The following is a 17972-nucleotide window of genomic DNA, read 5'->3' on the forward strand; positions in this document are numbered from 1 at the left end:
ACTTGTGGTGATCAACAATAAGAGCATGTGAATCAGTACCCACAGTGACAGGTGGTAGTTCTCCTTAGTATGGGGTATTGAGATTGCTGTATTGATCATTTGTTACCATACAGTTCCTATATGATTTGGGCTGCAACATAAAAGACGCGATCACCTGATTTGTAGAGTAATCAGTGGCATGTTTACACAGGGCAGCAGTCGTAAATCTGTCTGTCTATAGTAATTCTGTCTATCTATTTATATATATATATCTATAGCTATGCTGACTAACTATCCATTTAACCATCTATCGTATAGCTATCTGTCTGTGTATCTTTCTAGGTACAGTATGTTCTTTCTAATACTTTTCTATTTTGTTTTATCACTTTGTCTCCTCACTTTTTATTCCCCCTCTGGATCATATAGTATTTTTTCTTTACCACCATAATATATTGTCACAATAGGAAGTCCTCCTGAAATAGTTTGTGGGCACCATTTCAACAGTCTATAGTTTTCTAGAAGCTTTCAGAAATTTAATGGATGTTACTCTTCTGCTGGCTGAATAGATCTGCAGATGACCGTCATGGAAAATTCAGATGACGGGAGTTCATGCGCCATGTCTGAGGCGCACAGTAAACATGACTCGATCCCTATCACAAGAGCCTTCCTAAAAGAATCGTTGGCCATGGCCTTTGAGCCAGTAACGAAAGAGCTAGCAGCCATAAAGACCGATTTAAAACTTATGGGGCACAAGGTGGCGGCTTTAGAGGACGCGTATACTGCAGTCATTAAACACAGTGGCGCCATGCAAACCAACCTGACTGAGATCCAGATGAACGCGGTCTTCCTGCATCTAGAAGAACAGGAGACGCGGGAAGAATGTCCGTATAAGAGGAGTTCCGGAATTCGTCCCGACAGACTCCATACTTACCACAGTCAGACACATATTCGCCTCACTGCTGTACCAGAAGAAGGCTGACTTAGTGATCATTGAAAGGGCCCACAGAGGGTTTAGGCCCAAGCCTGACCTGGGCTCTCCGCCGAGGGACATCATCTGCGGCCTACTTAATTACCTCAACACCGCTGCCATCTTAGCAGCAGCCAGAGATAAAGAGGATCTCTCCTTCGAGAATAACAAAATCATGTGTTAGGAGACGATAAAATATCCAATATTGGCCAAATCACAGTCTTTGATCACCCCCCATCTCTTTGGCAGTTCAGTTAAAAGACATTCCCCCGAGGGCCTGGAGACTAAATTAAACTCTTCTAGAGAGTGAACTGGACAGAGGCAGACTGGAGAAAAAGCTGGATACATTTTTTTAAATAAATAATACCCCCTAAATGGCCAAGCCTGTTCTGTGGGAATCCTACAAGGCCTACATCAGAGGTGAACTTATAGCTTTGGGGTCTTAGGTGCATAAGCAGAGAACAGCCAAAATAGATTACATTCTCTCTCAACTGTCTGCATTAGAAAATATCAACAAAACCTCTTCTTCTAACACCACTTACGCTGACATTGTAAAGCTTTGTTCCCAACTGAAAGACTTGCTAAATATTCGCTCAGCTAAACCCCTTTAAGCTGTTAAATATAAGCTCTATCTACATGGAGACAGAGGATCGAAGATCCTCTCGCAGATGTTGAGGGGCCAAAGAGATAAAGCATTTATTTCTAACATCAAATTTCACTAATCTCAGTAACCTCACTACCACTCCCTCTCTAGCCCAGGAATTAACTCGTTTCTACTCCTCACTCTATAATTTACAATCTGGAAACCCAGCCTAGCTAGAACAGAAGATCAACTCCTTTCTGGCCTCTGTCCAAGTCCCCACTCTCTCTGACTTGGACAAAACTTCTTTATTGTCTCCAGTTACAGACAAAGAGGCATTGGAAGTCCTGTCCAGTGTCCCAACAGGGAAATGTCCAGATCCTGATGGCCTTCCCATCACCTATTACAGGAAATTTTGTAGGACCTTACTCCCTCACATTGTGGCTATGTGTAACTCACTACTCCAAGGGGCCTCACTACCTCCACAAGCATTAATGGCTCACATCACTATAATACAAAAAGAAGGAAAAGACCCAACAAAATCCAGTAGTTACTTAAAGGGTTTCTGTCATCTGAAAAATCGCTATGTAGCTGGCTGACATTAGCGATGTGCTAATGTCAGCAGAACATAACTGTATGACTTATATCTCCCTGCCTGCCGCCGTCAGTGCTAAATAATGACTTTTGTAAAATGCAAATGAGCCTCTAGGTGCTGGTGGGGCATTGCTGCAGCACCTAGAGGCTCCATCCTCTCACAGTTTGGCACGCCCTTGTATCGGTGATTGACATCCTCTTTCTCCTCTGTAAAATCCCACGCCTGCACCGTCCCGGTTAGTATTCAGCGCAGTCAGTGAAGGACGCTCGCCTGCTGCCGTCCTTCACTCACTGCTCCTGCGCCTAATACTAAAATGGACGGCGCAGGCGAGGGATTTGCGGGGCACGGAGGGGACCGAGGATGTCAATCACCTTTACAAGGGCGTGCCAAACGGACTGAGCCTCTAGGTGCTGCAGCAACGCTCCAGTAGCACCTAGAGGCTCATTTGCATATTATACGCACGAACGGCGGAAGGCAGGGAGATAAAAGTCATACAGTTATGTTTTGCTGTCGTTAGCACATCGCTAATGTCAGCCAGCTACATAACAATTTTTTTTGATGCCAGAAATCCTTTAATGTGGATGTGAAATTATGGGCCAAGCTTCTTAGTCACTGTATCGCAAAACTACTTCCCAATCTGATTGGTGAGGAACAAGTAGGATTTGTCAAAGGGAGTGCTACAATGCCATATATTATGCTAAAAAACACAAAAAAAAACTAGTCCTTCTAGGCACAGATGCCAAGAAGGCTTTTAACAGAGTTAACTGGACCTTCATGGAGAAAACACTAAGCCACTTTGGTGTCCCCCCACTGTTTATCTCAGCCATTTTCTCCCTTTATAACTCACCCTCTGCCAAGGTCCTGGTCAACTTATTTTTTTCCCCCTCATTCCGATTCACAAATGGCATGAGGTAGGGTTGCTGTCTCTCTTCCACGCTTTTTATACTGACTTTAGAAATGTTGTTAAGCAAGGTAAGCACTATAATTAAGGGAATGCGAGTGGGCAACAACGTTCACTCCCTAGCAGCATTCACAGATGATCTGCTATTATTTGTGACCAATCCTAGGGAGGCTATCCCAGAGGTGTTGCAGATATTTGAGGACTATGGGGAGATATGCAATTTTAAAGTAAACTATGATAAATCAGAAATACTGAATGTCACAGCACCGGCAAATTAACTGAGTGCGAATAAGTCCTCCTCATCTTTCCAATGGCCAAGGGAGGCTATTAAACACTTAATTATGATCCCTGCTGACCCAGACCAGCTCTTTCGACTAAACTACTTCCCCCTATTTACTAATATTAAGGCCTTCTTGGGTTCCATCAAAGTCCCCTTCTTTTCCTGGCTAGGAAGAAAGAACCTGTTAGCTACGTTTGTCCTTCCACAGATTCTATTTACCTTGAGATGCATTCCCATCTTACTATCTAATACATTTTTCTCAGATTTTCGTAGCCTCTTCACCACCTTTCTATGGTTTAACAAAAAGACCATGCCTAGCTTATTCCGAACTTAAGAAAACTAGAAAGGGAGGACTCTCTCTCCCTGACCTCCAGACCTACTTACATGCCATACAGTTGGAGAGATGGGTAGATTTAGCTAGGGTCGACAACACTAGACTGTACACAGACATAGAGAGATCTTTGATGGGAGATGAGACCCTGCACCTGCTATGGGTAAAACCTCCAAAAATAAAGAAGAGTACTTTGGTCCGCGACATTACTCGCAGCATGTTTGACTACTGTGGAAAGACATGAAACTTCTCAGTATCGAGTACCAATTCCCGCGCCTGCGCCGTGCGCTTCTGTATTCTCCCGGCGCCGGCTTCCTCACTGCGCCTGCGCCAACTACGTTACAATGAGAAAGCCGGCACCAGGAGCGCGGCATTCACTCACTACGCCTGCGCCGAATACAGAAGCGCACGGCGCAGGCGCGGGAATTGGTACTCGATACTGAGAAGTTTCACGTCAATCAACAGGAGCGGGGTGGGCTGGAGGGACGCGATGGGCGGCTGAATTGGTTAGTGAACGGAGCCCTCTAGGTGCTAATGACGCCCACATAGCACCTAGAGGCTCATTAGCATATCTATAAAAGTACGTTTTTAACAAAAACGGCTGCAGGAACTACTGTTAGAAACATACTGTTATGTAGTGCTGACATGGGCGCATCGCTAATGTCAGTCAGCTACATAACAGTATTTCTGGTGGTAGAAACCCTTTAAACGCCTGTGGGCCACTCTGACATTCGCACGAATGTTAATGACATCCATCTTTGAATTTTCTGACTTCTACCAGCTATAGTCACATGGACTACTGTATCCCTTCAAGGGAAGTTATATAGTTATCCAAACATTATAATACAAACTTCCAATATTTTGAACTCTGACAACTGCTCTCTGATATGTATATGCCCCATCTTTGTTGATGGTTCTATGTTTTTGTCCATTTGTTTGGTATTCTCTTTTCTTTTTCTTCTTCTCCTTTCCTTTTTTTAATAAAAAATGTGTCTACTGCTCCGAACTTCAGGAGATACTCATCCAGCATCCGCTCAAGTTTTACATTACTGGACCTCCCTCTCGCTCAATACCTCTCTAGTACTCTTTCTGTACCAGCTAATGTTTGGCCAGTTCTGACACTGGAGCGATGATGTATCTTACACTATGTTAATAGACGCGATTTTGTATGTTCTCTTAAAATTTTCATAAATAAAGAATTTATAAAAATAAAATAAAAAGAAGGAAAGGGAAGGGCTGGCAGACAAAGCAGGAGGAGCAAGGGTGCATGGAATGGCTTCGTCCCATCCTCTGTGCTCTTAACTGCTCATTTGCATATGGTTTAAAAGTACTTTTCCTCCAGAATGAAGCAATGGTGAAAGGTATCATTATTTTGAGCTAGCCCTACAAAGTGTTGTGCCTGGTTTAACTGTGAATTTCCTGGTGTCTGACTGCCTTTAATATATTACCCTCATAAGTAGAGGTCTACTGTAATATTACTTTTATAATTCTTTTTTTGAAAGGAACTGCAATCTCAGGGATGGCGGTTGTAATTCTACATCCTATGAGGTATTGCAGCAATAACATTTTAGCTGCTGTACCAGGCAATGGCTTTGTCTCATCCCCCAGGAATCTCTGATATTGTGGTTTAGTATGTATTTTTTGAGAATAGAAGAAGATAGATTCAGACCAGCGAGCTCTAGCTCCATTTTTCTTGCGTGCCCGTTCCCCACTATGGGCGAGAATACAAGGCCCATGGGGAAAATGGCACTTGTGAATGTGGCCACTGACTATAATATAATGAGTCGATGTTCCACAGTTGAACAGCACCTGGACCTAACATTGCTCGTCTGAATGAGCCCAAACTGTATTCTTCTCCTGATGATGAATGTCTCCTACTCTACATAAGACAGATAAATCTTATTTCAGATTCCTTCACAGGGTTTTGGTAAAATAATCCAATTATTCAGTGTCAAAAGGGTTGCAAAACAGTCATTGCCGCAGTTCTGACCTTACCCAAAGTGCACTGGTTTCAACTATTTTTCTGAGTGCTTAAATTGATATATCTCAGCAGTGTGTCATCTTTCTGAATTGCTTTTCTCATCTTAAAAGCAACATATTCAACTTAATCAGCAGCTAGCTTGTAAATCAACAACAGCAATGTCATTTTAATTGAGATTGGTAATTTCTCATATTGGGTCCTGCAGGGACCGTGGCAGCAGCTGCTGGTCTTCACCCTGGACAGTGTATTATCAAAGTGAATGGGATCAATGTCAGCAAGGAGAGCCATGCCAGCGTTATTGCCCATGTGACGGCTTGCAGGAAGTACCGGCGCCCCATGCAGGTCAGTCATTCACTTAATATCCTTGATTTATGATGTTGCCACCAGGGAAGATAACACAGCCAATGCACAGTTTTTATGTGTGTTAATATTTTGCATTGAACGTGAATGTGAACAGGTATATATAGAGTCATTTTGTAAGCACGATGGAGGGAATTTATTATTCCACTTCACCAGTTTTGTGGTATTCAAAAAGTCTGAAAACCCTGTTTTGTGACTTTTTTTTGTCACAACTGCCATGTCTACGTTGCCCTGGGCAGTTTCTGAAAAGGGGATGTTGTGGGGATGGGGTCATTATGGTTAAAAAAAAAATTATTAAACATATTAGAAACTCCAACATGTGTTTCATAGCTTGAAGGCAATACAGAAATAATTGTATATACTGTATCATTCTCAGGACAAAGAAGGAAAGAGTAAAGTAATAACAATTGCATGGTACTTAAAAGTCAAATGAGATAACTAAAGATAAAAGGCTAACTAACAAAACTAAGAAAGAAACAGACTAAGGCTACTTTCACACTCGTGTTTGGTGCGGATCTGTCATGGATCTGCACAAACGCATCCGTTCAGATAATACAACCATCTTCATCCGTTCAGAACGGATCCATTTGTATTATCCTGAACATAGCGAAGACGGGTCTGTCTTGAACACCATTGAAAGTCAATGGAGGACGGATCCATTTTCTATTGTGCCAGATTGTGTCATAGAAAACTGATCGGTCCCCATTGACTTACATTGTGTGTCAGGACAGATTCGTTTGGCTCAGTTTAGTCAGACGGACACCAAAACGCTGCAAGCAGTGTTTTGGTGTCCGCCTCCAAAACGGAATGGAGATGGAACGGAGGCAAACTGAGGCATTCTGAGCGGATCCTTTTCCATTCAGAATGCATAAGGGCAAAACTGATCCGTTTTTGGAAGGGTGCAGAGCTAGCGCCTGCAGTAGATGGCTGCTTGAAGCTGCTGATCCGTGTATAAGATCACACTTTCAGCCTGGTCATACTGCCTGGTCCTGGATCCAATATGGTAAAGATAGGGAGATATAACGCTGGGGACACCCCAGGACATCATACAATGGGAATAAGTGGAGGAGACATGGAGAAATTTATCAAGAAAGCCACCTCCACTTACATAGCCCGGGAGTCCAAGATGGCGCCGGTTTCACCATGCAAGGCAAGCTACAAACAGATGGAGCTGTCGGATCAAGTGCAAGGAGGTGAGGACAAACCTGATAGTCTCCCCATATCCCGCACATATTTGAAAGAGGCACTGGCTTTCTCCCTAGCCTCTGCACTTGAGCCACTGAGTACTGACTTGTCGGTTATAAAGCAAAATGTCCGGCACCTAGGGAGAAGGGTGGAATCCCTTGAGGACTCTCAGACTGCCATTCTTCAGCACCAAGCAGCGCTTTCCTAGCGAATGCATGCAATCCAAACCAATCTAAACTCACTTTATAGTGCCATAGAAGACCAAGAAAATTGCGGGATGTGCAATAATTTACACTTCCGGGGCATACCGGAATTGGTTGCTACGGGAGATATCCCAAATACAGTAGTCCAGATATGCCTGTATCTCCTGGGGCCAGATTCAGCCCATGAAGTGATTTCTGGAGAGGGCACACAGAGCCCTGAAGCCTAAACCGGCACCCACAGCCCCACCAAGGGACGTAATATGCAAGTTCCTGAGCTCCCCTAAAGGAAGCCATTTTTGCCAAAGCACAAAAGACCCGGTCAGTGAATTGGAATGGACATGACATCTTAGTCTTCCAAGACCTCGATCAATCCACTTTGAAAAAAAGAAGAGCCTTAAAGTCCCTGACAGATTGGCTTAGAGCACATAACACACCATACAGATGATCATTCCCCTTTGGGCTTATATATGAAGGTTGCAGAATGTCTATTACCTCGTTCCTGGACTTGGACCCAGTCTATGATCATCTGAAGATCAACCCGCTGGATATCTAAAATTCGGACTCCATTCAGGAGCTGAGAGGTATCTCAGGAGTAACCCCCAGAAGATTACCTATGGGAGAGGGAGATGAACTTGCTTTTGTGCACTTTTACACATCTCATCCTGGGTGTTTATTTTCCACCTGACCTCTCGTGTCCCCTCTACCTTCTCTTAACACATGCTGCTCTTCTCCCTTTCTGTCTACTTTATACAACCTGATCCTCCTGATCTCTTATTGGATCCTCATCTTGTAAAGGGTGATAATACATGTCACTTCTATCCCCCTTTTCCTTTATGTCTAACCCAATTTCACATAGCGTAAGTGCGCTTTTGGTATTGAAAATACCTATGGTACATTGTTCCTACTGGTTATTTTCTGTTTATGTTGACTTATGTTTAAGTGGATGCTTCTCTGATTGCTAAGTCAGAGGTTCCCATGACGCGCTCCATTATTATGTTATGGGTTGTTGACTTTATTGGGTTAAGCATAAGCTATCTAGCTCCCTTAGATAGAATCATGGCCTTGTCCTTACCCCAAATTAGAGTGAGATGGCGAACTTGCACACAGCCTCATTTAATGTCAAGGGCTTTACCTCCCCCTCTAAAAGATGCCAGATATTTTCTCATCTGAAAAATAAAAATGCTCCGTTCTCCTCTTACATGAAACGCATTTCAAATTTAACCACTACCCAAATCTCTCTCACTCTAATTTCCCCATATGGTTTCACTGCGGCTCAAACTCCTCGGCCACTAAGGGGGCTAGTGTGGGCTTTTGCAAGGGAACACCTTTCCAATATTGTGCCCATATACAAGATGTTGAGGGTAGATATATATTGTTGAAGGGCACTATTGCTAATCAAATGTATACGTTTATTAATATTTATGCACCTAATACCAACCAAATTGCATGGTTTTATGCCCTCTTTCCAATTGTCGAGACCTTTAAAGAAGGTGTAGTCATCATGGGAGGCAACTTTAATATTACCCTGAAGCCTCTTGTGAACTCCTCATCTCAAAAATCTGCCCTCTCGCATAGAGCCTTTGGCTATATGCGTAAAAAAAAATCCATAATCTGCATTTGGTGGATATTTGGAGAGCCTTAAATCCCTCTGAAAAATATTATACTTTCTTCTCAAACATACATGGTACATACCAAAGACTAGACTATATATTAATATCCAAAGAACACCTTCAGCGCTGCTCTAAGGCCCAAATTGACTCCTTTCATCTGTCGGACCATTCGCCTGTACTGGTTTCCATCTCAGCACCACATATATGTCCCCAAGAGCATTTAAATGGAGGCTCAATGAACAGTTAATCTCTTCAACTGAACTTAAAGAAAAGGTGCAAAAATTCCTAGATGATTTCTTCTCATTAAACTCCCTCCCGGACACTTCTCCCCACATTTTGTGGTATGCCCACAAGGCTTACATGCGAGGCCAATTCATCTGTTTGGGCTTTCACAAAAAAAGAATGGCACGTATAGATGCACTTTTTTCTGAGATACAAAAACTGGAAACTGTCCATAAAACTCAGCTTTGCGCTCTACGGGCCAAATTAAAAAAACACCCGAATATTACCTCAACCAAATACTTCCTACACTCGCAATATAAATATTTTGCATATGGGGACAAGGTCTCTAAATTCATGATGAACCAAATTAAACAGTGGAAGGCTCACAATTATATACAGTTGCAAGAAAAAGTATGTAAACCCTTTAAAATTATATGGATTTCTGCACAAATTGGTCATAAAATGTGATCTGATCTTCATCTAAGTCACAACAATATACAATTACAGTCTGCTTAAACTAATAACACACAAATAATTAAATGTTACCATGTTTTTATTGAACACACCATGTAAACATTCACAGTGCAGGTGGAAAAAGTATGTGAACCCTTGGATTTAATAACTGGTTGAACCTCCTTTGGCAGCAATAACTTCAATCAAATGTTTCCTGTAGTTGCAGATCAGACGTGCACAACGGTCAGGAGTAATTCTTGACCATTACTCTTTACAGAACTGTTTCAGTTCAACAATATTCTTGGGATGTCTGGTGTGAATCGCTTTCTTGAGGTCATGCCACAGCATCTCAATCGGGTTGAGGTCAGGACTCTGACTAGGGCACTCCAGGAGGCGTATTTTCTTCTGTTTTAAGACATTCTGTTGTTGATTTACTCAACACCCTCTAGTACTTTTCAGCACCGATGCTAAGAAAGGCTTTTGATAGGGTCCAATGGGACCATGCGTCTTACCCTTGACAGGTTTGGCCTCCCAGACACTTTCATACAGGCTATTTTTTCTATGTACCTTAACGCCTCAGCATCGGTGCTTGTGAATGATACTATCTCACCCTCATTCCCCATCAGGAATGGAACTAGACAGTGGTGCCCACCTTCCCCTCTGGTCTTTGTGATGATCATGGAACCACTACTCCAAGCTATTTGCCAGGAAAACAGTATTGTGGTTTTTAAATTAGGTAACCAGGAACAAAAAGTAGCAGCATTCGCTGATGACCTTTTGATATTAACAACTAATCCGGTAATTTCTTACCCCTTATCTATGATCTGTTAGAGAGGTTTAGCCCCCTATACAATTTTAAAATTAATATGAAAAAATCACATGTTCTGAGCATTGAACTTAGGATACCGATCAGATTAGAATTAGTGGAACACTCTCCTTTCAATTGGGATGCCCCCTACCTAACATACTTGGGGCTCAGGATCTGCCCTGACCTCCAAAAACCCCAATTACATTCCACTACTACATTCCATACAAGACCAATTAGCTACTTTACACTTCCCTATGCTTTCGTGGTTTGGGCACAAAAACATGGTCCCATAATTAGTTCTATCTAGACTAAGCTACCTTCAACAAGTATTACCTCTCCCCGTCCCTAAATCCTACTTCCTAAGACTAGCTAAACATATCCGCTCTTTTAGATGGGGCAAGAAGAAAGCTTGTCTGGCCCTGCCTGTCCTCCAAAGGCCTAGGCCTTTGGGGGCGTAGGCCTTCCTTATCCCTCACTCTATAACAGAGCCATTCTTTTGTCAAGAGCCATAGATTGGTTCAGGTAGATGCCCCACATGTCGTGGGTAGAGATGGAGGTCTCAAACTCGCAATCATCTTTCAGGGGTCTACTGGTTGATACTCAAACCAATCCTATCAACACACAGAACACCTGTCCAACAGTCAAAGCCACTCTTGGAGCATGGAAATGGTTCCGAAGTTCGGCCTGGGGTGTTCCACTACCCTCCCCTCTTGAACAGGTGAAAGACCTAATAGACCTAGCTCCAATTGAACTGAGATAGAGTCTTCCGATTTCGATCCAAAATTCTGAGATTCCTGTACTCTCTTTATTTGATAAAAGTGGGGAGGTGGGGGACAAAATCTCCTTTATCTCACTACTTCCCAGAGCTGGAGCATATCCCCCTTTAATTTCTTTTCTACGCTCATACATATCTAAACACATTCCACAACACACGTTACTCAGACCACTCACATGGTTTGAAAGCATGATTTGTAGCCATACTCCCCCACGAAAGCCAATTTAGCAACTGTATAAAAGACTCAGCTCCCCTATCTTAATGCCAAAACCAGCTTTTATTGGTCACTGGGAGAGAGACATGGAGATCGCATTCTCTTCCGAAGATCAATCTCAGTTATTCATGGGGCCTCATACCTCCTCAAGGTGTGTGAGAACACAAGAAAATGGGTACAAAGTTCTTACGAGGTGGTACAAAACCCCTGACATCACTTGTAGATATGATTTAGCTAAGACGGGCACATGTTGGTGTTGTGGGGAGGAGAGAGGCACCTTCTACCATATTTGGTGGACTTGTCCATTAATTCACAAATGGTGGACAGAGATCTTTGATAGAGGCAATGCGGTATGCAAATCATCCGTATCGCTTTCCCCTCAACTAGCCCTCTTAAGCCTATCCCCTCCCAATACTGCCACTGGGGTCCCTTTTCTATAAAAAAGAATGCTGATGGCAGCTCGTTTTTTAATGCCTCAAAATTGGCTATCGTCCGACCTTTCCGCTGTGGACCATTGAATAAGTAAAGTCGATACGGTCATGGTTTGAATCTCTGTGACAATGGCCACACCTATCTGCCACCCAGCCAAGCTCTTGAACTAATCCCTGCTTACCTCATTTACATAGCCAATCAGAGGGGGTTTTACAATTTACCAATTGAAAGAGGTGTTCCAATTGTCAATATAAATATATGTGGGGCATTCAATAAAGAATTTTGTCAGTTTGAACTCGCATACAGCCTGACTGGTGTTAGTTTGGTGAGAATTAAAACGACACGAGCGGTCGTTTGAGGCCGGATCATCAACGGTGGAACCAGCAGATATTGTGGTCACATCAAGGAGTGCCGTAAGAGCAGAATAGAGCGAGCAGGGGCTCGTTACAGATACCATTTATAGATTTAAAGAAATAGCCGCTTGGGAAAACTGTTCACACGTTAAGTTTAGAGCCCAGTGGAAAGACTGGGAAGAATTCAGAAAATTCCAAAGATTACTTCTCTCCAGCACTGATTACTCGGACATGCAGACTAACATTCCATCCTAGCAACAGATGTATCATCTACTTGTTATATGTTCTTGTACAGCCTATTGTTGTTTATGCTGTGCAGTTCATTCCAATGTATGTGTATTTTATTGGAACCCCCAATAAAGCTTTGGGAAAAAAAAAGATCAGTTTTGGACTGCTTGTGAGAGCCCTGAACGGATCTCACAAACGGAAAGCCAAAAAGCCAGTGTGAAAGTAGTCTTAGGCTGAACAGGAGTAAAAGGGTGAACTGAGGAAGGGAAGTAATGAGAAGGAAAATAGTGACCATCTCATGGTACCTGAACAGGGAGGATACCCTTCTCTAGTCAGTCATAAAATGCAGGGGAATGCTGAAACTGGAGCCAAGGCTGCCAAACTCGTGTGAAGGTAAAGTTAAAGTTGTGGTCTTTAGCTCTAAGCTCTTCCATATGGATGAGAACATCCACTGCTGAAAGCCAAGTTATTCTGTGTAAAGTCTCAGTTGATCTCAATCTACATGGGGTTATTTGTCACATTAGCACCAGCACATTAATCATTATTAATCCACAAATAATATCTGAAATATACAGCAGCTCGGAGCTCCCAGTATATTTCAGTGTGGTGGACAGACTGTCAGAGAGGGCATGTAATTTATGATGAAGTCCTGCACACAGGGGCGTAACTACCATAGTGGCAGACCATGCGACTGCTATGGGGCCCAGGGCAAGAGGGGGCCCAGTTTTAGTTGGGATTAGTTGGCAAATGAGGTTCAATGTGGATAAATGTAAAGTTATGCATTTTAGTAGTAATAATCTCCTGCCTCCTCCAGCAGCACAGGCCCCTGTAAAACTGTTGTGACATCTATCTATCTATACATTACTCCCCAAAAATATGAATGAAAAATGTAAAAAGTTCCTGCTCCATGAAAGTCGGCATTTAAGTAGAAGCAAGCAATGGTGATTCCCTTATCTCGAACAATGTATTGAAACAAAAGCCAACAACAGTGGTGGGTATACCCCCACAAAAAATGTCAATGTCTCAAAAAGCATCAATTACAGCTTGACAACGACGTCTCATACTGTTCACAAGTCAACTTATTCTCTGCTGAGGCATGGCATCCCACTCTTCTTGAAGGGCGGCCCTCAGGTCATTGAGGTTCTTGGGTACAGAGTTACGAGCCTGTACACAGCGACTCAGCTGATCCCATAGATTTTCAATGGGATTCAGGTCTGGGGAAAGTGCAGGCCACTCCATTTGAGGTACCCCAATCTTCAGAAGCCATTCCCTAATCTAGCCACCTCGATGAGCTGGGGCATTCTCATCCATGAAGATGACATTAGGCTTGTGTTGTTCATGCAGAGGTACAATGACTGGATTCATGATGTTATTCAAGTAGTACGGGCTTGTCACAAAGTGCACGGCAGTTTTGTATTGACTAGACACACCTGCCCACACTGTAACACCACCATAACCAAAGGCTCATCTGGTGACAACAGTTAGCGCTCTTCTTGATGCCTCCAACATAGTTGGAAGCCATCATTTCTTCTCAGCGTGAATCGACTTTCATCAGTGAACAGCACTGAGGCCCACTGGTCCCACGTCCAATATAGTTGCTCCCTGGCCCAGGCAAGATGAGGAGAGAGACTGGCCTAAAATAACTTCTACAGCAACATGAATTCTGTAATTATTTTTTTTAGGCTGCCTCTTTATTATATGCCACTACATATAGTAGTCCAGTCCAGAGTAAACAGAACAAGCTGAATTAATTTCTTTTTTAACATGTCTGTCTTCTTTTTATTTTTAGCAAGATTCCATACAGTGGATATATGACAGTACTGAGAGTGCCAAGGAAGACATCTTGAAGCCTACACACCCCAAACCTCTAGGAGAAAATGATGGGGATGGTTTTGATTGCAAAGTAGAAGGTACTGTCAGGTTACACTTCTCAACATTTTCCTTTTACACAGTTCCGCTTTCACAGCACACATCATTGATTCATGTCTATTTCTCTTCCAAAGAGGTTATTGACAAGTTTAGTACCATGGCAATAATAGACGGAAAGAAGGATCATGTAAGCCTCACAGTGGATAACGTTCACCTGGAGTACGGAGTCATTTATGAATATGACAGCACAGCAGGAATCAAATGTCACGTAGTGGAGAAGATGGTAGAACCAAAGGGCTTTTTTAGCTTAAGTTCCAAGGTGAGAACTGCTAAGAGTATGAATACAAAAAAGGGAAACTTAGACCCTCATGAAAAAACAAAGAGTATAGAAAAATTATCTCATGTAGAGAACCGCACACTAGATATTGTGTTATACTGGGCTAGACAGCAAGTGCGTGTAAGTCAGTGTGGACCTACTTGCCCCCAATATGGTGTCTTGATTGTCTGTTCACTGTGGCCAATTTCATTTGTGCTCCATGTGATATGGTTTCATCACTATATGAGGGCTCAGGAAAGACTCTTTGTATCTAGAAACAGAGGAAATTAAAGAAATAGATATTCGTAAGTCTTGATGGAAACATAATGGATGGTGCTTAACTGATCTACAGCCCTATGGCATTTTTTTCATTATGGGATGTTAAGGGGGTTGTCCAGCCTTTTACTATTAATGACTTTCCTTGTGATAGGTCTTCAATATCAGATTGGCGGGAGTCTGACACCCGGCACCCCCGACGATCATCTGTGTGAGAAGAGAGCGCACACAGTGTGCACGTGCCGTCTCCTGTCTCTCTTCCTGTCTGCTGTTGTGGTCTAGGGTCTTTGCCATAGACAGCAGCGGTGAACAGAAAGAGATACAGGAGATGGCATGTGCACACTGTGTGCCCCGTCTCCTCATACAGATGATCGGCGGGGGTGCCGGGTGTCGGACCCACACTGATCTGATATTGATGACCTATCCTGAGTATACATCATCAATAGTAAAATCCTGGACAACCCCTTGAAACTAGTTCAGCGTGATTACCAGAAAAAAGCCCTCTACTCTGAGCTGAGAGATATCATGAACGTGACTCCCACTTGATTGCCGATTGTGGGTGCATCCATTAAATACACCTACAGTTACTTTGGGGGAAAACTCTTTTGACTTTTGATATTCAAGATTTTCTATAAAATAAATTAGATAAAAAGTATAAACATCTCTTACCTCTTACCGAAAACCCATGTACTTGATATATTTGCTTCTTAAAGACACTCTTTTGGCTGTAACTAGTAATGGGCTCACACTTACTGCACCCGATAAGTAATTCCATGTTCACATTTTATTCAACAGATTTTAGACATGGAAATAAATATATAATTTGTTCCTGTTATCCATGAGCAGATAACAAATGAGCTTGAAGTTGACTTTCTGAAGTTCCCATGGTTCATTTTACCACTGGAAGTTTTTAACTCAGAATATTGATTTCTTTGAGGATCCAGACAACTGATGAACCCAGATAAAGAGAATTTCTCAAGATTCCTGAAATTCTTTCTTTGCATTTCCCTGCAATCCTCAAATGTCTTTTTTAGACTAAGAACATTTCCGATAGTTTTTTTTCTGCGTAACAAATAAGAGAATCTATAGGATCTGTATCTCATAGAGCTGTCCCAAGGGGCCTCCATAGATTGCAGCCATAGTCAATTCAAAGTCAGGCAACGTTAAAAACGATCCAGACCAGACCTGTCATTTGGTTTATGACGCAGTGGCTAAGGCATAAGATAAATAATTTTTCCAGTCTCGGATCATTGTCCTATTTATCTATGATTATATAAAAATAGATATACATTTGTATAAATGTATGATAAAACACAAAAAAAAGTATCTGAAAAGAAAGTACTTAAGTAGCTCTCATCTAAAAACCACTTTAATCTCCTCTTAGGACATTGGACAGAGACATTCATAGCGTTTTCTTATGTCTCTTGTGGTAGCAGCTGGAGCTTTTGGTGTATAGGACACCTACAGTTTTTAATTGGAATCAGTCACCAGGAAATTCACTGTTAAACAATGCCTTGTAGGGCTATCTCAGCTGAATGTAATGATACCTTTCACTTAGCGATCTGTTACTTCATTCTGGAGGAAAATTATTTTTAATCCATACGCGAATGAACAGTTTAAGTGCATCGAGGGCGGGCTCAAGCCACACTGTGCACCCTTGCTCCCCCTTCTTCCTCTGCCATTTTCTCTTCTTTTTGATAGTGATCATGTCTGGCACTGTTGATCAAGAAGGAGAGCGAGGGGCTGGCAAAAGAAGTAAGGAGGATCTTGCATCTGTGCAAAGAGTTGTTTGGGCCAGCCCTCAGTGCACTTAAAGGGGTTCTCCAGGACTGATTTAAAATGGCCACTAGAAATCTGTCCTAGAATGTGAGGCGTACTGGTTGCCTCCACTTGCAGATCTGTCCAGGGGAGAGTGGGCGGAGGGGCCTGACTACACACTACGTTTAGGCACTTGCATATACTACATATTGGTGAATTTTCCTATCAGGCTGCTCAGTTTTATTAGGCAGGAACGTATTATTACCTTCTATTGTAGGACAGTGTAGTGAGGCCCTGCTCCCTCACCCCCATAGGCAGCTCTGCAACTGGTGGCAACCTGTCCTGCTCACATTCTAGGACAGGAGGCTGCTGGCCATTTTAAATCATTCCAAGAGAATCCCTTTAACTGCTCATTTGCATATGGATTAAAAGCACTTTTTCTCCAAAATGAAGCAACAGATAGCTAAGTGTAAAGTATCATTACATTCAGCTGAGCCGATACTACAAGACATGGTTAGTGGATTTCCTGGTGACAGACTCCCTCTCAAAAGCTTGTCTACTGGAGCATGGAACCACCATGTTGCCTGAAATCAGTGGGCTTACTTGTACTCTGAAGATGCTAGCATTCCCCTGGCTTTTTGCACCAGCTCTCAGTTATGAGGGATCACAATCATTCCGTTTCCTCCATATGTCCTAAAAGGAGTTGTCTAAAGTGGAAAGCCCCTTTTTTAGCTACGATATACTGCCAATATCTGATAGGTTCTACTACAAGAAATTTAGACTAGCACATTCATATTCACAGGTGCATATCCATAAAGCAAACATGGTTGATAAAAAAAATGGCTGCACAACTTTACACATACAAACAATAGAGCTGAGAAATGGGGATCATTCTAAATTAAAGTGGTATTATGCCTACTATAGATGGAAGAATGGTAGCTCTTAGCACGCATTTTGATCAAACTTGTGTCAGGCCCATCTACCAGGCGTCTGCGGTAATTTACCGCCTCTCTTGGACTTATCTAAGCCTACATTTTCAGGGCAGTGTAGGAACCAGCTACATTTGTACTCTGCTTAGAAGCCCCAGGCAGATGGGTGTTGCTCAGTCTAAAATCAATATATGATAGGTTCAGGTCCCACCTATCTTTAGAACAGAGCACACACATGGTTGCCCTCCATTCATTTCTATAGGAGTGCCAAAATAGCCGAGCAGCTATTTTCAGAAGTCCCATTGACAGGAATGGGAAGCATGGCCAACGCTCTATTCACTTCTATTGGGCTGACGGAAATGGCCGA

General features: G+C 42.6%; 1 protein-coding gene across 2 annotated transcripts in view; it reads left to right on the plus strand.

The window, feature by feature from the left end:
- The window catches only part of PREX2 (phosphatidylinositol-3,4,5-trisphosphate dependent Rac exchange factor 2), a 390423-nt gene that overhangs the window by 210158 nt on the left and 162293 nt on the right, over positions 1-17972 (plus strand). For both annotated transcript variants that reach the window (XM_044293224.1, XM_044293225.1), the window contains exons 20-22: positions 5820-5956; positions 14247-14367; positions 14461-14645. In XM_044293224.1, coding sequence (XP_044149159.1) covers positions 5820-5956; positions 14247-14367; positions 14461-14645 — 443 coding nt within the window. The remainder of the gene's footprint in view (positions 1-5819; positions 5957-14246; positions 14368-14460; positions 14646-17972) is intronic.

The sequence above is a fragment of the Bufo gargarizans genome, chromosome 5 (assembly GCF_014858855.1).
Source record: "Bufo gargarizans isolate SCDJY-AF-19 chromosome 5, ASM1485885v1, whole genome shotgun sequence".
Classification (NCBI taxonomy): domain Eukaryota; kingdom Metazoa; phylum Chordata; class Amphibia; order Anura; family Bufonidae; genus Bufo; species Bufo gargarizans.